This window comes from Schistocerca cancellata, chromosome 1 (genome assembly GCF_023864275.1).
Source record: "Schistocerca cancellata isolate TAMUIC-IGC-003103 chromosome 1, iqSchCanc2.1, whole genome shotgun sequence".
Lineage (NCBI taxonomy): Eukaryota > Metazoa > Arthropoda > Insecta > Orthoptera > Acrididae > Schistocerca > Schistocerca cancellata.
In genome coordinates this window covers 704,900,103-704,921,101 of record NC_064626.1, presented here as the reverse complement: position 1 = coordinate 704,921,101, position 20,999 = coordinate 704,900,103, and the positions used below count along the sequence as shown (strand labels likewise).

The 20,999-nt window shown below is 39.3% G+C and overlaps 1 protein-coding gene across 4 annotated transcripts in view; it reads right to left on the bottom strand.

The window, feature by feature from the left end:
- Nucleotides 1-20,999, bottom strand: part of LOC126184683 (choline transporter-like protein 4) — a 264,367-nt gene that overhangs the window by 92,211 nt on the left and 151,157 nt on the right. For all 4 annotated transcript variants that reach the window (XM_049927179.1, XM_049927187.1, XM_049927206.1 and 1 more), the window contains 2 exons: nucleotides 18,419-18,584; nucleotides 3,392-3,593 (listed from right to left, as the gene is read on the bottom strand). In XM_049927179.1, the coding sequence (XP_049783136.1) occupies nucleotides 3,392-3,593; nucleotides 18,419-18,584 (368 nt within the window). The remainder of the gene's footprint in view (nucleotides 1-3,391; nucleotides 3,594-18,418; nucleotides 18,585-20,999) is intronic.

The window sequence follows — 20,999 nt, the reverse complement described above, 5'->3', positions numbered from 1 at the left end:
TATACAAGGGCAATGTACTTGAGGACAGTATCATGGAAATGGAAGAGGATGTAGATGAAGATGAAATGGGAGATATGATACTGCATGAAGAGTTTGACAGAGCACTGAAAGACCTAAGTCAAAACAAGGCCCCGGGAGTAGACAACATTCGATTAGAACTACTGACAGCCTTGGGAGAGCAAGCCCTGACAAAATTCTACTGTCTGGTGAGCAAGATGTATGAGACAGGCGAAATACTTTCAGACTCCGAGAAGAATATAATAATTCCAATCCCAAAGAAAGTAGGTGTTGACATATGCGAAAATTACTGAACTATCAGTTTAATAAGTCACGGCTGCAAAATACTAATGCTAATTCTTCACAGACAAATGGAAAAACTGGTAGAAGCCTACCTTGGGGAAGATCAGTTTGGATTCCGTAGAAATTTTGGACCAAGTGAGGCATACTGACCCTATGACTTATCTCAGGAGATAGATTAAGGAAAGGCAAACCTATGTTTATAGCATTTGTAGACTTAGAGAAAGCTTTTGACAATGTTGACTGGAACACTCCCTTTCAAACTGTGAAGGTGGTAGGGGTAAAATACAGGGAGCAAAAGGCTATTTACAATTTGCACAGAAACGAGATGGCTGTTATAAGAGTTGAGGGGCATGAAAGGAAAGTAGTGGTCAGGAAGGGAGTGAGACAGGGTTGTAGCCTATCCCCGATGTCGTACAATCTGTATATTGAGCAAGCAGTAAAAGAAACAAAAGAAAAATTTGGAGTAGGAATTGAAATCCATGGAGAAGAAATAAAAACATTGAGGTTCGCCAATGACATTGTAATTGTGTCAGACAGCAAAGGACCTGGAAGAGCAGCTGAATGGAATAGACAGTGTCGTGAAAGGAGGTTATAATACGAACATCAACAAAAGCAAAATGAGGATAATGGACTGTAGTCGAATTAATTCGGGTGATGCTAAGGGAATTAGATTAGGAAATGAGACACTTAAAGTAGTAGATGAGTTTTGCTATTTGGGGAGCATAAGAACTGATGATGGTCGAAGTAGAGAGGATATAAAATGTAGACTGGCAATAGCAAGGAAAGTGTTTGTGAAGAAGAGAAATTTGTTAACATTGAGTATAGGTTTAAGTGTCAGGAAGTCATTTTTGAAAGTATTTGTATGGAGTGTAGCTATGTATGGAAGTGAAGCTTTCAAAATGGGTTGCTACAGAATAATGCTGAAGATTAGATGGGTAGATCACATAACTAATGAGGAGGTATTGAATAGAATTGGGGAGAAGAGAAAGTTGTGGTACAACTTGACTAGAAGAAGGGATCGATTGGTAGGACATGTTCTGAGGCATCAAGGGATCACCAATTTAGTATTGGAGGGCAGCGTGCTGGGTAAAATTTGTAGACAGAGACCAAGAGATGAATACACTAAGCAGATTCAGAAGTATGTAGGTTGCAGTAAGTACTGGGAGATGAAGAAGCTTGCACAGGATAGAGTAGCATGGAGAGCTGCATCAAACCAGTCTCTGGAATGAAGACCACAACAACAACAACAACAACATAGGATTACTCTAAACTGATTACTGTAGCAGCATCCTGTTCTTGAACTGCTGAAAGAAACAGCCAGTTGGTTATCGTTTCAGGGGATATTAGAGCACAGTTGTGCTTAGCATTAGGGACATGTGCTCCACAGCATGACATCCTGGAATATGGGATATTTCAGCAGTACTAGCTTAAAATGTAAGTCACAATTTTCATTTGTGGTATTTTCTTCTACTATTTTCAGGGATATCAGTGTGAAGGGCATGTGTATGGAGGGCTACCCCCTCTCCCCACCTCTCCACTGCCCTCCATCTAACCTCCCAACTGCACATAGCTAACCTCTCCAAATCCTCCCTGTGCCCTCCCCAGCAGCACTGCACTGTCTGCACCCCTACCCTACTATCCCTCGCCCTCCCCACCCCACCCTCCTCCTTACCCCCACCCAGTCACCACTCCCATCATACACTGGTGCTGCTGCTTGCAGTGTAGCTACTATTGCCTGAGACTGCAGCCAAGTGTGTGTGAGTTGTGTTTGCATGAGTGTGTGTACGTCTGTTGTCTGTTTTTGAAGGAGGCCTTATGGGCCAAAAGCTTTATTTGTGTCAGATTTTTTGTTGTGCCTATCTGCGACTCAGCATCTCTGCTGTATGGTGAGTAGCAACTTTCCTTTTCATAATATTGTTACATAATCACAATGTTAGTTTACCATTTGTCTGTGATCAAAGAAGTCCCATCACAGCTTGCTGAAATAACATTCAGTTTTAGAATGACAGAGTGCTTGTAGTAGTCTCTGAAGATCACTGCCTTGTTATACCATAGATGTATTCATCTTTACTATATGGAACCAAATGCATCAATTGAAAGATGAAAATACTTATTAGGCACTACAAATTAGGAAAAATAAGCACGAAAAATGAACAAGGAAAATCCTCCACTTCAGAAAACTGGGTTATTCCAAACTCTGTGAAGTGCAACAAAGCACAACATGTTGTCTTCTTTGTTCAAACCTAGGCTGTTAACAGTCCATTGCAGTGGGCACTATGATTGTAGGTTTCCCACATTCATCTTGTCGCATATCAACCTGGGTTATACTTCACCCAAGTAACCCAAAAATGTAGCTTTAAAAACCTGTTACTCAACTTTAATTATTCCAGTCAACTTTAATAAATAGAAGCAAAGAAAAGAATGCAATAAATTCACCAACATGACCAGACATGAAGTTTTTTAAGCAAACAGTGTTACTTAAGGCATAAATTCAGTAACCGTGTTTACAGTTTATTAGCCAGTTTCCTCAAATTGAGGAGTACTAATCAATTGAAGTATTTTTAAATAATCAAGAGGAACTGCTAAAGTTTTTTGAACTAAAAAAGGATGATTTTAGAATCTTACCTCTGTTTGCACAAATTTATGTGTATGCCCTTGGGTGTGTGTGTGTGTGTGTGTGTGTGTGTAAAAACTCTATACATGACAAAATATAAGGAAGTTTTAGAATATGTGATTTTTATTGTTTTTGTACACAACTGAAATAAAAATTTGTTTCCATGTTACAGTATCTACATTTTGTGTATAGTGTACCATTATAGAAGTAACCTATCTTTATCACTGTAAAAAACAATCAAAGTACAAATAAATATTATTATTATTGTTGTTGTTATTACTATTGTGAAATGACACACTTGGAATATTACTGAAGTATTAGTAAAATAAAAGTTACTCATTCTCTGCTGAGAGAAATGTGATTTCCTTCAAGTTTTAAATAATATCTTAGAAAGTATCTGAATTTTATGTAGTTATATTGTAGTAATACAATTACAGTTGATGGCAAATAGGATAAGAGAAAATGTTTAGAACTTACCGACTTGCTTCTCGGATTAAGCCAACTGCTATATTTATTCTTTTGCGCAAAAACAAAAGAACGAGCAGTACAATCACCAACATAATAGATGACAAAATGAGAAGAACCAACCACGTGTCTTTGTTTGCAAGGACGGCTGAGGAGCTTTCTTCAGGAGCCTTAGTACGTAACTCATCATACTTTGCATAACAAGCATACACACCTGAACACAAAACGATACATGAGACAATAGAAAAAATTTAATTTTTTTATACAGATGCCAGTATTCGTTGTTTGGCGATCAAGCTGTTAACATGTAATAACATTTAAAAGATGTCAACAAACAGGATATACTACACTCCTGGAAATGGAAAAAAGAACACATTGACACCGGTGTGTCAGACCCACCATACTTGTTCCGGACACTGCGAGAGGGCTGTACAAGCAATGATCACACGCACGGCACAGCGGACACACCAGGAACCGCGGTGTTGGCCGTCGAATGGCGCTAGCTGCGCAGCATTTGTGCACCGCCGCCGTCAGTGTCAGCCAGTTTGCCGTGGCATACGGAGCTCCATCGCAGTCTTTAACACTGGTAGCATGCCGCGACAGCGTGGACGTGAACCATATGTGCAGCTGACGGACTTTGAGCGAGGGCGTATAGTGGGCATGCGGGAGGCCGGGTGGACGTACCGCCGAATTGCTCAACACGTGGGGCGTGAGGTCTCCACAGTACATCGATGTTGTCGCCAGTGGTCGGCGGAAGGTGCACGTGCCCGTCGACCTGGGACCGGACCGCAGCGACGCACGGATGCACGCCAAGACCGTAGGATCCTACGCAGTGCCGTAGGGGACCGCACCGCCACTTCCCAGCAAATTAGGGACACTGTTGCTCCTGGGGTATCGGCGAGGACCATTCGCAACCGTCTCCATGAAGCTGGGCTACGGTCCCGCACCCCGTTAGGCCGTCTTCCGCTCACGCCCCAACATCGTGCAGCCCGCCTCCAGTGGTGTCGCGACAGGCGTGAATGGAGGGACGAATGGAGACGTGTCGTCTTCAGCGATGAGAGTCGCTTCTGCCTTGGTGCCAGTGATGCTCGTATGCGTGTTTGGCGCCGTGCAGGTGAGCGCCACAATCAGGACTGCATACGACCGAGGCACACAGGGCCAACACCCGGCATCATGGTGTGGGGAGCGATCTCCTACACTGGCCGTACACCACTGGTGATCGTCGAGGGGACACTGAATAGTGCATGGTACATCCAAACCGTCATCGAACCCATCGTTCTACCATTCCTAGACCGGCAAGGGAACTTGCTGTTCCAACAGGACAATGCACGTCCGCATGTATCCCGTGCCACCCAACGTGCTCTAGAAGGTGTAAGTCAACTACCCTGGCCAGCAAGATCTCCGGATCTGTCCCCCATTGAGCATGTTTGGGACTGGATGAAGCGTCGTCTCACGCGGTCTGCACGTCCAGCACGAACGCTGGTCCAACTGAGGCGCCAGGTGGAAATGGCATGACAAGCCGTTCCACAGGACTACATCCAGCATCTCTACGATCGTCTCCATGGGAGAATAGCAGCCTGCATTGCTGCGAAAGGTGGATATACACTGTACTAGTGCCGACATTGTGCATGCTCTGTTGCCTGTGTCTATGTGCCTGTAGTTCTGTCAGTGTGATCATGCGATGTATCTGACCCCAGGAATGTGTCAATAAAGTTTCCCCTTCCTGGGACAATGAATTCACGGTGTTCTTATTTCAATTTCCAGGAGTGTAGTTCTTAACAGCCAACTTTGGAAAAGGTTTGTCTCAAGTGTAATTTTTGGAGATTTCAGTTGACAATGGCAATATCCTTTAGGCTCTCCTTCAGAATGGAAACTACAGGCTAACAAATGGATGATAATGAATAAATTAATAACAGAATGCAAAATTGGAAAAAACAGTACCACAGCAGTACAGCTACACTCACAGTGGGTAATTATAAAAGGTAGCAGTACAGATTTTGAAGCTGGAACCATTTACTTTAAAGCGCTATTGCAAAACTTTTGGACTTATGTCTAACTTTTTCACATAAAATTAATTAAATCTGAATCCCAGAAAGACGCAGATTTTGTGATTTAGATCAAATGAAATTCATCTTATTGCACTAGAAATCAAAATTAAAGGATGTATGCTAGTAGAGACACAATAAGCACAAAATTCCTTGGTGTCCAAGTGTACAACAAGAATAAAGAAAGTTGACCAGGAAGTGTAGATTGGCTTGCTTTTAAATTAAACTGTCTGACACTGTGCTGACCTAGAGTCTAGGATGCTAGTTCATTCTGCAAACTTTGCTGTAGAACTATCTTCTAAAGTTAATGAGTATTAATGCAGAAAATGGGGCAATAATAATAATAATAATAATAATAATAATAATAATAATAATAATAATATATCAAGACCAGATTGAAGTTAGCTTTGCTTTCAGATTTGTTTTGCTGACATTTATTTTTGCTTAGCAACACACGCACAAACAAGCTACACCCAGATTCTTCTCAAGCATGATTTGCCCAGTAATCCAGTTAGTAAAATACATAGAATCAAACCAACTATGCTGACAAAGACAACTGAAATGTGAGAATTAATTTCAACTAAAGATAACATGTTCACATGCAGATACCCATATACACAGAATGCAAATCATTAAGTCACAGAAAATACGTGTTGCACAGTTTCTGCCTTAACTTCAGGTGATCATTACTACATGTCACGTACAGTATTTACAGTACATCAATTATTTAGTGTTGTGTCAAAAAGTAAACCTAGATTAACATGCTGATTACGAAAATTTGGTAATTGGATATCACAGGAAATACTTGCTGTGTGTCATGTTGCAATGATGAATGTCTACTTAGGAATAGGCCTCTCAATATCAGGTGGAAGCTGTGCTTATTTTCTAAACAGCACTGAACCTTATATTAGGTTTTCCTGTGAGACTGGTACATCTCACCAAGAGGGAAAAGAAAAGAAAGAAGAACAAGGAGAAGAAGAAGAATTCCCCATTGCATTTGTTCATCATGTGGTGGTGTTTATGAGTCTTCTATTACCTGGGCAGCTCACAGTATAGGTCTGCTTTAGTAAGTTATGCTTATTGTTTGGCATGTTTGTAACTCTTAGAACTACACTGGTTTGTTTCTGCCACTTATACAGTCCTGCCAGGAAAAACGAAGCTAACTTCAAGACCTTAGAAATTTTATACTCACTTTCAAGTGTAAAACTTAACAGTGTAATGTTATAATAAAAATACATTTTATTCACTCTACAATTTATAGTCACAATTGTAGACACTCAGTTTTCTTATGTACACTTTACTCCTTGTCCAGCATTCTGAGTTACACAATTTAGTTTCATGCAAAGATCTTCACTCAAGCTATCTGCAGATATAATACAAGAAATTTGGAATCCTTGCTAAGTAAAGAAAATTAAAAACATATCTCACTAGTCGTTTCTCCTGCAAACTATGGCTTATCTAATTTCAAAGCCTGTACTCTTACAACATCTAAATATTGGCTATGCTCTGACAATTACCAGTGTACACACATAAATATTAACTAAGCACTTGTTCAAAAACAGTATCAGCACGACTACAGCACTAATAGCTCTTTGTCAATGCAGCAGCTTTCCTGACAGTTTCATCATGTACATTTATAACCCACGCAACTACAAATAGAAAACAGCAGTTTACAGATAATTAACTATTAACATTGGCTAAAAGTTTCTGACAATTTCTCCTCCCTTCAAGGCAAAATATATTCATCTGCACTGTGTCTAGGATGAAATCTGTAAATCACAATGGATGAATTTATATAATAGGGCTATCCAGAAAGTAGTCTTCAATTTCATGCAGCCTGGAAAATAGTGGAGGAAACAGAAAAGTCATACTATATAATAGCACTATCTAGAAAGTAGTCTTCAATTTCATGCAGCCTGGAAGGTAGTGGGGGAAACAGAACAGTCCCTATACTGACTCATGCAGATCCTCAGGGTGCTTATATCTGTGACAGCATGTGAGCCACATTGCTACTCACTCACCTACAGTAGCTGTTAAAATGAGTGTTACAGCTGAAAATCCCACCAAAGGTGAAATAAATTCTGTAATAATGTATTATATGGCAGAAAATTTCAAAGCTCTTGGTATTTATAGCAAAATTTGTGTTCTATATGAATAGAGTGTGGTGAGTGAATGTAGCGTGTATCACTCTCTCATTTGTTAAGTTCATGTTGCTGGGAGAAGTCTGTAGTCAGCAATAAACGCAAGTTCAAAATTCTTTCTGTGGCTCTCAATATTCAGTGGATGACTGCTCTACTCAACATTCATTTTCATTACAATGCAGAGGAAGAAGGTCTACTGAATAAAATCATTATCACTGCCCTCCTCAAACCAAAAGTTATCTTTACTGAGAGCAGGCTGTGCGGCAGTTATGAAGTCATCCATGAGCTTTCATTGTGGGGACTGAGAGTGTTGCTGGCTGCATGCCCTACAAAAATGCTGACTATTGTACTGCCAAAAATGGTTAAAACATCACCATAGAAGTTGTACCACCATAGAAGCTGTACATTTTATATCAGTGTTCATCAGCCAAAGTATTTGTAAATTAATATGAAAAATTTCCTTTCTGCATTCTTGTGTTGTGTCATTGAGGTAATGATCAGCTGTATCACGGTGTCCACAAAATCAACAAGTGTGGATTTGATTATAATTCAGTGAACATTCATATAAAGAGATATGTTGTACTGCGTGTAACTAAAATTCACATGAGGAGATAACTTTTGTTTGTACACTCATGTTCAGAAGAACAGAAAACTTTGAATGACTAGATATAGGACGTTCATATTCACAGGACATGCATGTCAGTATATTCTGCATAAATGATTAGCATTTGAAGCATGTTGGCCCATGGGTTCAAGGAGACACTGCTATCGCAACACCACCTACTGGCAAAATGTGCCTGCGGCTCTTGTTCTTCCTATAAACCAGAAGTAATGTATCAATGTGACTTGAGCAGACATGTGGGATGCCTCGCAAATGTATGTGAGAACTGTATCATCAAATCAGTGAGTTTGAAAGACGGTGCATTATTGGCATGAGAGAAAGTGGTGCATCCATCTGGTAAATTGCTGCTCATGTGGGACAAAGTGTCTTGAGGTGCAACGGGTGAGTGCAGATGGTTCACAGAAGGCCATAGAACATGACACGACAAGTCAGGTCGTATCACCCAGACCACTCCCTGAGAAGATCGACACCACATCTGAATGGCATTGCAAAACGGATCTGTGTCCTCCTCAACTCCGGAACAATAGTGGAACAGTACAACACATCATACACTATCAGGGATGAAATCCATTGCCGTTTACTAAGGCATGGGTGATATGGGGGTCACCCACATCTTTGCCTACCTTTGACAAAATGTGCAGGAATATGCTAGACACCAATGGTGTATGAAACGACATCACAGGCAACAGAAACGGCATCAAACAGTGTTCTTGGACCAATCTAAGTTCTATTTGTTTGAAAACAATGTCCGCATTTTGGTTCACTGCAAACAGGGGGAGCAGCATCACAGTGAGTGCATTTGCACAAGACATACACCACCAATTGAAGGCCTTGTGGTGTGGGGTGCTATTAGGTACAAGTACAAATCACAGAAGCACAAATCGCAGGTGGTGCTCGTCCAGGGCACTGTGACAAGTTCGACCTACATGAATTCCATCCTGTGACCTGTAGACATGCCCTTTTCGCACAACACCCCAAATGCCAATTTTCAGCAAGACAATGCATGACCACATGTTTCTGCAAGAACATGTACCTTTTTGGTGTCACAGGATGTCAGCCTTTTGCCCTGATCCACCAGATCACCATACTTGTCACCAATCAAAAACATATAGGATATGGTGAAACGACGGTTGCAGTGCTGTGACCCAATGCCAACCTCAACACATCTCAATCTCATAATTACAGCATATGTAAACAGTAAACATTGGATATGGTGATGATGAACTATAAACTTGGTGTTATACTATAGCGTTTGTTAATCAGCAATATAACTGTGTCTTTTTGACTATAATTGAGTCTTTTTGTTGTGCCTATCTGCAACTCAGCATCTCTGCTATATGGCAAGAAGCAGCTTTCCTTCTCATAATAATGTTACTTTCCATCCAGGATTTTCCATTGTTTGATTAACTGTGTATACTGAGATTTTCAATAGTAGTCAATGCAAACTTGTTAAAGCAATACTAAAATACACATGAATCTTCTGTATTCTTAAATGTAAGTCAATCCTTATTCGTTTGACTATATGTCCATATGTATGTATGTATGAATGTGAGTTGTGCTGTTTAGAAGTGGGTTATGCTACTGAACTGATGGCATTGTAATTTGATTTTTTATCATGTCTTGTGTACAATAGAGGGAAGTTATTTGCGAGTTCAGTGTCTCAGTTATATTTTTTCTGCTCATGCAACAAATTTTTATTTGATCACTCATACTCCCATCATGTACTGGTGCTGCTGTTCACAGTGTGGTTTCAGTTGCCTGTGACGCACTTGTGTGTGTGTGTGTGTGTGTGTGTGTGTGTGTGTGTGTGTGTGTGTGTGTGTGCGTGTGGGCATGTGTGCACACGTATGTGTGTCTATTGTTGATGAAGGCCACATTGTTTAAATGTTTATTCATGTCAGACAATACAGTCATGATAATAGATAAGGAGTATAATACTGTATCAAGTGGTGAAAATAATTGGATAGAGATAAAAACTGAAGTAGACAGCAGTGAGATGTTGGGAGATTCTGGTATAGGGGACAGTAGTTTGTCAATAAACATAGAAAACCTGAATGCAGAATCATAACCTATCTTACACAAGATCAGACAAGAAGAGTATAGGCCTGAGTCAGAAAGTTTTCCAATTTTGGTGAAAATGCAGAATCAAAGATTTTCAGAGTGCAATAGAAGATTGGAACAAACATGTAAGCAATTAAAATAGGATCTTATCATAAGGATTGACCAAAATAGTAAGCAATTTGTCACAAAAAGTGATGAAGACAACAAATGAATGGAGGAATTTATAAAGAAGGTGGGTGATGAATGTAGTCAAAAGACAGACTCACTCAATGATGAGTTAGATCAGCAAGCCACAGAATATACAAATGTTTTGAGAAGGCAAAACTGAAGTTGGTTAAGTACAGAATGAACTCAGCAGAAAAACTGCAATTTACATTACACACTTGAAAAAACTATTTGATGTCAAAATGGGTGCTGATAATAGACAAAAAAATTTGATCACATTATTGACATAGCATCAGAGCAAAACACATGCTTACTCTGTGCAGATGAGGTTTGTGGAGAGGTAAACAAGATGCAATCTCTTATTGGCAGGTTAAGTATAAAGTTGCACAACAAGTGAAGAACAAAGTGAAATTACTATTACATAATAGAGGAGTAACAGGAAGCAACCTAATAAGAGCACAAAATGATGCCTTCCTTAGCAGGGGGAAATTTAGAAAATTTGATCCAAATGGAGGATGGCATCCAGAGGATGTTTTTTAGATCAATTAAGGAGTGTGCTACCTGAACTGTGGGATAAACAATGAAAAATTTGCTACCTAGCATTGAGAAGGAAGGAAAAAGCTTGTACTTGGGGTAGGGGGGAGTGAGGATTAGATGCAATGTAACATCTATCACAACCTTGTACAAAAACAAATCTCCCATGCCTTACTTTCCAGTCTACCAACACCTCCCAAAGTCCCACCATCTGGCCACAGAGGTGCATTCCCCTTGTAACTCAATACCACCCAGGACTGGAGCAACTGAATTACATTCTCCACCAGGGTTTCAATTACATCTTGTCATGCCCTGAAATGAGAAATGTCCTGCCCACTATCCTTTCCACCCCTCCTACAATGGTATTCCGCTGTCCACTGAACCTAAACAATATACTTGTCCATCCTCACATAACACCTGCTCCCAATCCCTTTCTTTATGGCCCATATCCCTGTAACAGACCTAGATGCAAGACCTGTCCACACATCTTCCCACCATCACGTACGCCAGTCTGGTCACTAACATCACCTGTCCCATCAAAGGCAGGGCTACCTGTGAAACCAGTCATGTGGTCTACAAGCTAAACTGTGCTGCATTCTATGTAGGCATGACAACCAAAAAGCTGTCTGTCAGGATTAATGGCAGGATATACTGCTAATTGTTACTATCTTCTGGCATTGCCACTTTGTTATAGACAACCACATCATCTGTGAACAGCCTTAGACAGCATCTGACACTTTCTACTAGGTCACTTATATATATTGTAAACAGTAAGGATCCTATCTTGCTTCCTTGGGGTAGTCAAGAAATTACCTTTACATCTGTCAATTTTTCTCAGTTAAGAGTGACGTGTTAAGTTTTGTCTGCAAGGAAGTCTTGAAGCCAGTCACTAATCTGCTATGATACTCAATAAGCTCTTTTTTTCCAGTAAACATCAGCATGGGACAGTGTCAAATGCCTTCCCGAAGTACCCATGGCATCATCTTGAGCACCATGGTCTACGGTGCTGTGTATCTCATGGAGGAACAGAGCGAGCTGAGTTTCATAGCATCTCTGTTTGGGGAATCCATGTTGATTTTTATAGAGGAGACTTTTCATCTCCAAGAATTCATAATTCCTTATAAATCTTGATAAGAATTCTCTATGCCTAGCAGCCAATGTAGTAGCCAGTAATTCTTTGGATGTGGCAGCTCTTGAAACAAAGCCACCTTTTCTGTTGATGGGGAGATATAGTCCTGTGAAACTCTACCCATGGATTTGTCTTCTTTTAATAACACACCATAAATTCGTGACCTTTGCTGTACCTCAGCCACACACCTGATGTGTGATTTTCCATCAGCAGAGAATATCAAAATGTTATCAAGATACATAAAACAAAATGGCAATCCCAGCAGCACTATGTCGACAAACCATTGCCAGGTCTGAGCCACATTTTGAAGTCTGAAAATCATGCACAAGAACTCAAAAAGGCCAAAACATGTGATCACTGCTGTCTTGGGAACAACCATAGCTGCTACAGGAATCTGGTTATAGACCTCGTAGCAACCCAGGACTGCGAAAACTGTTGCACCAATGAAAGCATACACAGATTCTTGAATATGTGGAATAGGACATTTTTCTGGAATGGTCCTGGCATTTAGTATCCAGAAATCCCCTTAAAGACTCAGTGCACCATTTTTCTTCTGGAGCAAATGTAGTGGTGAGCCCAGGGACTGTCTGAACGTTGTATGTTACAGGAACGCAACAGCTCTTCAAAAACTATTTTATTTTCCAACATTTTGTCTGGTGTAATTCTACAGTTGCACCACCCAACTAGTGGCCCTGGGGCCATATGTTGTAGCATAATGTCTTGTGCTGTGAGCTGTGCAATAGTATTGATCCCTGCAGAACAGGCAGTTGATGTATACTGCTGATACAATGTTTCCTACCATCTGCAGAACTGTTTAAACCCTCACTGACTGTACTGCTGTTGACTCCACTTATGAGCCAACTTTAGACATATTCACTGGCAACACAAAATGTGTAAGAAAATCTGCTCCTAAGATAGGTGAGAAAATGTCTACTACCACAAAAGTCCAACTGAAAGGAGTAGTGAAACTGACGTTGATTATCAACTCTTTGCAACCCAGCATCCTGATACTAGAGTTATTGACAGCTAACAGTTGTAATTACTCTGGTGCTATTATATCCAGTGTGTACAAGGTTGTCAGTGTGTTGACTTATGTACCAGTATCCACCAAAAGTACTAACCCACATTGTCTGTCAGCAATGAGCAACTGGTGCAATGTTCCCATGTGTTTATGTTGCACTCCTGATTGATCTGCAAGGGCAGGTGGTTCTGCAGTCTCCATGGTACGTTAATGCAGCACACTGGTCCAGGAACTAGTGTTAGGCTGTGTTTCATATCAAGTCAGCATCACATGGAGGTGCCATGGCCTGTGGTGCCTATTGCTGACTGCTTTTGCCATTTGGGTAATCACAATGCATCATGCTCTTCATAGCCTGCAGTTGAACAGTTCTGCTCTTGCCATTTGGGTAATCACAAGGCATCCTGTACTTCACACCCTGTGGTCAAACAATCTATGATACCAACAGATGGCCAATGTGGCATCTTGACCTTAGGTGCAGTCTTGAGCTGGTGGATTAGTAAAACATCGTCCCCATGGGCATCTGTCTGAACCCATCTGAAGCTTCAACACCTGCAATCAGTTGACCAACTTTTCCGGTGTGGTTTTTATATCTTGATGAGATTGGGTCTTACTTGGCATTCACCAAAATGATGCCACTGTGCAACAATGCAGGTCTTCTTCTGATGCCTCCAATGCCTGACTGTTATGTGTGGCATCAGTATCTGGTGGTGCTACAGTGGTGGTGCTGCCAAGTCTAGCATGCTGTGTGCACAATCATCTACCCACAACAATTTATCAAAGGGCTGTCCCTCTTGTATTATCAGTGTTAACTGCACCTGTGGAGGTAATTGCTGTTGCCAGATGATGAGTAGCAACTCTTTGGAGACAACACTAACTTCTTCCACCATAGCCCATAAATGCTTCCAGAAATCCAAAGAGGTTCTGTCATCTCTTCACTCATGATACAGCATCTGCTTGAGCTTCTGTTCAGGCAACTTGATGCAACAAGTGATCAACACAGTGTTGAGTGCATGGCAGATCTGACAGTGCAGAGACTGCAGGATGATATCCATAAGTACAGCAATTACCCTCTGGTCTAAATTACTGACAGCCAATGTAAATTGCTCCTGGTACACCATGATCTTCTGTTGGGTGAAAATAAATTCTAAAATTGTGAACCAAATCTCAGGTTGTGCTGACAAAAATGGTGTGGACCTTAACTGTAACTGCAGTACAGATGACAAGAATGAGATGGGTGTCAATGGCAAGCGATATGTAGGTACTTTCGCAGTATGGAAGATATCACCAAAGGTTGTAAGTTCACTATACCCAGGCATAAAACTTCAATCTCCTGTTGTAACTGCTGGATATTCTCACCAATTGTAAGTAACAATTTTGCTGCATCTTCCGTGACCATGAAAAAATAACACAAAATGTGACTGTAATTTCCGTTTGTGAACTACTTTAATCTTGGAGTCACCAGTAATGCAGGCAAATTACAATATCCACCTATAAGGTAGCTCCACTTTATTAGAATGGAAAGCAACTCAGAACAATAACTCAAGGAACAATTATAATTGCCACTCACATACTCCAGGAAGTACACATGGCACTTCACTCGGGTAGATACTTATTCCCATCACATGTACACAAATGTAAAGTTGTGTGTTTCATGAGAAATTAGGCTACTGTAGCCCCAGCTACAAAATTAAAATCTTATTACTGTAGTTTGTTGTGTCACTAATTCAGTGAGTAAGTATCTGTGATGATAACTATCACACAACCAAGGTAATACGCAAAATGTATCTCCGACTTTGATTATTGGTAGAATACTACAACACTGTTATTATAAAAACTTTTTTATGACTAATACTGGAATGATGCTCAGTTGTGTGGGATCATTATCAGGTCAATCAATGGACCCTAAGTACATACAAAGAGGAGTATCGTGACTAGTCACAGGCTTGTTTCTCTCATCAGAGTGTATTAACGCAAATTCTGAAAAAAATCCACTGACAAAGATTCAAAGCAATGTCTAATATGTTGAGAAAATTATGTAGCAAAGTTTCTTTGGGAGAAATATATATTACTATTCATAAGCGGAGTATCAATGCCCTTTCTTGATAATGTTATATATAACATATTTATATCCCATTTTCTCAGGGACTAACCAAGGTAATAAATCAAAACTTTGCCAGGCTATAGGGTTATATATTCACTGATCTACTATCAAGTATCTAAATTTGTTAGGAATCAAGATATGCATTTTTTAATACAAGTCTTAAAAAGCAAGAATTTTCTTAAACAAATATTTTTATGATCAAACTATGAGTGCTATCTCTCCCATTGTAGATCAACATAAACATAATACTGCTGTCAACAAGAGGTAATAATTTCAGAGCTTTACTTAAGTAATTTCTGAGATAATGGGAAACATTTACAAAAAAAAGTAGTTTTCCAGATATGACACTTGAAAGCTGAAGTAACGGAAAACTTGCTTTTGAATTAAAACTCTCCAGCTTTGTAATCTTTATCTTCTTGATGATCATCCTGATGCAATCTCTCTGTCTGAGAGATCTTGCTGCTGCTGGTGGTGTATTTTTGATGTTGTACTTTTGACCATAATTTATAACTTGGAGACTCACGGTTTATCCAGTTCTTGTAGGATTGCTTCTGTATCATGGCCAGTTTTAATAATTCCAAATTGCTTCAGAACCTTTATTCTGCCTATATTTCCATCACTGAAGGTGATCGCAACATCACTGACCTCAATCTTTGGTGTTTCCAAGCCCACAAATACGTCTTAGGGCACCCTGACCCATAAACATTGCTGACAGGGACATTTGCATTTTGAGTTTTTCCTGTGCGACATTGCTTCAGAAGAACTAAATGTGCTAGGTCTTGTGCTAGGTCTCTGTATAGTGCCTTTATTATTGCTTCAGCAGCTTCATGGCTAGTGTTTCTATGGATGTGTTTGGTTCCTGCTACCTCAGCTTGGTGGCATTTACACCAATCAACTGAACACGAGTTGTGTAGTGGCTTGTTATCACTTGACGTCTTGTGGAAAAATGTTTTTAACACTGCTTTTTAAATTCCTTCCACGTTGTTAAATTCTTTCTCATGGCTTGGTTGACTGAGTGTTTTGTCAGTCAAGTGTCCGCTAATACTCTTGCTATCTTCATGCTTTTTGCTGGAAAATTTCTGCCTTCTTTTATGCAGCTGGCTACCCATTTGTTTCTGCACATGGCAGACACATTCTGATTTGTGCAGTATTCAGTCATCACAGGGTCTGCTGTCATTTATTGATGTGGATGAACTGGAATCACCAACAACAAAGAATTTAGCAGAGCAAACTCCAAGTTGTCCTTGAAAGTACTGAAAGATCTTCATAGCTAACGCACTTTCCATTCCTCCTCTGGATCCTTGCATGTTTTCCAACAGTTGTGTTCATGCAATTGTTGCTTTCCACTGTTGGTACCCACTTCTGTGCATCCATGGCAGTGTTTTGACAACACTTCAACATCAAGCACCTTCCCAGTATCAATCATTATGGCAGCTGCACAAGAATTTTTAGAGTGATTGCACTTTTCTGCCATGATCTGACAAATGCTATTCAAATGTCATTGTTAGCATAATTTTCTTCAACTACTTCTACTGTTGCAAATTTCATTGATTTTTCTGCAGCTACTTTTATTGTTTTCCCTAAAGCATCTGTGTGTCTTAAAACATTAGTAGGAGAGATGACAGATTCATAGGAGCACACAAAGTTTTTCCAGCTTTAGAGTCATTACCAGCCCATAGAAATATCTGATGTTTGTCTCAAAAAGGTTATTGCTTTTACATTTCTCATATGTACAAAACTCTTTCTTACTCTCACAACTCAAACAAGAGAACTAAGAACTAAACTGTTCTTTTTAAGATATTTTCAGAAATTATTGTGTCTCCATCACACAGATTACAGTATGTAGTTTGATTAAATATTGTTTTCAGTACACTTAAATCTAATATTAAATTTATGTCACTGGTACTTGTTTCACTGTATATTTTGTTACTGTTCACAAGTTTCTTTTTGGATGCACTTGCTGGTGAAGAACTCTGTTCAGTGTTGCTTGCCCTAACCTCATTCTCTGGATGTAAATTTCCAACAGGACACATTCTGTAGAATTTATTTCCCTTATTTTTCCCCTCTTAAATATTTCCTTTGGTAGAGTCATATTAAAGAGAGAAACACAACTCAATGAGCAATAAGTCCAATTATACACAATGCTCAATTAATGGGCCTCACAAAATATGGATGATACCATGCATTATACCACAACTGGGAAGCAATATCACAGCAACCAATGCAACCAACCTGTGCAGTAGGATGTCTACTACCATTTAACATAAATCATAGCCATCTAGAGCAAACAGTTCCCAAGATATCTTGTTGCAACTTAACAAGGGCTCTTTCTACCTGTAGAAATTACTTGTACAGCAAATTATTTCATCAAAACATACACCAAACTGAAGATAAACCCTGAGCAACAATCTTCCACCATTTTATACCCAACCAGCTTTTGTACTCCCTTTAAGCTCTTATGTTTTTGCCTCAGAAAGATAATGAAGGGACATATAATTAATCATTCTTCCCATGCTCCATCCATAAATGAAATGTAAGGAATGCTAATACATGGTACTGTGCTGAAAATAATTCCATCATGTGCTTTATAGCAATTTACGAAATAGATATGTGGATGTAGAGACACTTCATTTTGGTGAAGAAGCACACAGATTTACCTTAGTCACATTTCCCAATTATTTTGGAGGGAAAAAAGAAAAAGAGAACATTATGCTGTCAATTTTTCATACCCACTTCATGTGTGTATCTACAATAGTTGCACCATAGCAGTTATGCTTTACATACTTATTTGTATAGCAAATGACAGTAGTAACATATTGAGATGAATGTTACAAGTCTCACGCATATGTGTGTGTGTGTGTGTGTCATAGACATACACAAACACACACACACACACACACACACACACACACACACACACACACACACACACCTGTAATATTCTTCCATGCACAATTAAAATTCCCAAAACTCTGATCAAAAAGGACACAGACAGAATTTAGAGTGCTTTGATAGGTCTAAGGATTTTCACTGATAGTGTTTAACTTAAGATTGAAGAGGACCTAAGAATGTGAGTTAAGTTCAGTGCCACACTCCAGTGACATATTTGGAGTGATATCTCAGGATGTTGATGAGTGGATATTTACAATTACTCTATTTAAGTTGTATGTGAAGAATAAACTCTCAGTGAACTTCTTGGTCTTAGAGTGTAAATACTCACAGTATGCATTAAGTCCAACAGCAGCCAATAAAGACAGCCAAACCATAACACCAGCCAAGAACTGCATCAAGATTATGTAGACAATACAAACAACTTCTGCTATACCCATGAAGCCCAATATCCATGGCCAGTTATCTTCCAGATTTGCAAGAATTGTCTCTCCAATCTGAAAATGAAATGAAATTACCATTTTTCATTCTTCTCATAAATTAGATTTGCTTTGACACTTCAACTTTTAGAATGTCTCATTCAAACAGCATATCATATGAATCAATTCTTTTTATGCAGGAGTCAGTAATTGTGACCTCATTGGCCAAAGGACAAAAATGGCAAGTCAGTGGCAAAGAAATTTAGTAACTGCCTTGAAGATGTTGAGAAGCCTGTTCTTGATGCTAAAACACAAGTTCTACGATGACTTATCGAGAAAAGCTGAGTAGTATTACATAAACAAGAAACACTTCCTATTGTTCTGCAAAAATTACATTTATTTGTTTCATGAATCAGTTTTTGTCTTCTTAACCCATCTTCATAGGTCAACCAAATGTCAAAAATATGGATAAAATGAAACGCATCTTACACAGATAATATTTATATAGAAGATACAAAAATGACAGTGTGTTGTTGTTGTTGTGGTCTTCAGTCCAGAGACTGGTTTGATGCAGCTCTCCATGCTACTCTATCTTGTGCAAGCTTCTTCATCTCCCAGTACTTACTGCAACCTATACTTCTGAATCTGCTTAGTGTATTCATCTCTTGGTCTCTGTCTACAAATTTACCCAGCACGCTGCCCTCCGATACTAAATTGGTGATCCCTTGATGCCCCAGAACATGTCCTACCAACCGATCCCTTCTTCTAGTCAAGTTGGGCAACAAATTCCTCTTCTCCCCAATTCTATTCAATACCTCCTCATTAGTTATGTGAGCTACCCATCTAATCTTCAGCATTATTCTGTAGCAACCCATTTTGAAAGCTTCTATTCTCTTCTCATCTAAACTATTTATCGTCCGTATTTAACTTCCATACAAGGCTACATTCCATACAAATTCTTTCAGAAAAAAACTTTCTGACACTTTACAACTACACTCAATGTTAATAAATTTCTCTTTTTCACAAATGCTTTTCTTGCCACAGCCAGTCTACATTTTATATCCTCTCCACTTCAATCATCATCAGTTATTTTGCTTCCCAAATAGCAAAACTCATTTACTACTTGAAGTGTCTCATTTTCTAATCTAATTCCTTCAGGAGCACCTGATTTAATCCAACTACATTCCATTATCACTGCTTTGCTTTGCTGATGTTCATCTTACATTCTCCTTTAGAGACACTGTCCATTCTGTTCAACTGCTCTTCCAGGTCCTTTGCTGTCTCTGACAGAATTACAATGTCATCAGCAAACCTCAAAGTCTTTATTTCTTCTCCATGGATTTTAATTCCTAGTCCGAATTTTTCTTTTGTATCCTTTACTTTTTGCTCAACATACAGATTGAATAACATCGGGGATAGGCTACAACCCTGTTCACTCCCTTCCCAACCACTGCTTCCCTCTCATGCCCCTCAACTCTAATAACTGTCATCTGATTTCTGTACAAATTGTAAATAGCCTTTTACTCCCTGTATTTGACCCCTGCCACCTTCAGAATTTCAAAGAGAGTATTCCAGTCAACATTGTCAAAAGCTTTCTCTAAGTCTACAAATGCTAAAAATGTAGATTTGCCCTTCCTTAATCTATCTTCTAAGATAAATAGCAGGGTTAGTATTGCCTTACATGTTCCAATATTTCTATTGTTTTAGTATTTTGCAGCCTTGACTTATTAAACTGATAATTCAGTAATTTTCACATATGTCAACACCCACTTTTTTTTTTTTTTTTTTTTTTTTTTTTTTTTTTTTTTTTTTTTTTTTTTTTTTTTTTTTTGAATTGGAATTATTACATTCTCCTTGAAGTCTGAGGGTAATTCGCCTGTCTCATACATCTTGCTCACCAGATGGTAGACTTTTGGCAGGGCTGGCTCTCCCAAGGCTGTCAGTAGTTCTAAAGGAATGTTGTCTACTCCCAGGGCCATGTTTTGACTTAGGTCTTTCAGTGCTCTACCAAATTCTTCATGCTGTATCATATCTCCCATTTCATTTTCATCTATGTTCTCTTCCATTTCCATAATACTGCCCTCAAGTACGTCGCCCTTCTACAGACCATCTATATACCCCTTCCACCTTTCTGCTTGGAACTGGTTTTTCATCTTAGCTCTTGATATTCATATGAGTGGATCTCTTTTCTCCATAGGTCTCTTTAATTTTCCTGTAGGAATTATCTATCTTACCACTAGTGATATATGCCTCTACATCCTTACATTTGTCATCTAGCCATCCTTGCTTAGCCATTTTTCACTTCCTGCTGATCTCATTATTGAGACGTTTGTATTCATTTTTGCCTGCTTCATTTACAGCATTTTTATATTTTCTCCTTTCATCAATTAAATTCAATAACTCTTCTGTTACCCAAGGATTCCTACTAGCCCTTGCCTTTTTACCTACTTGATCCTCTGTTGCCTTCACTATTTCACCTCTCAAAGCTACCCA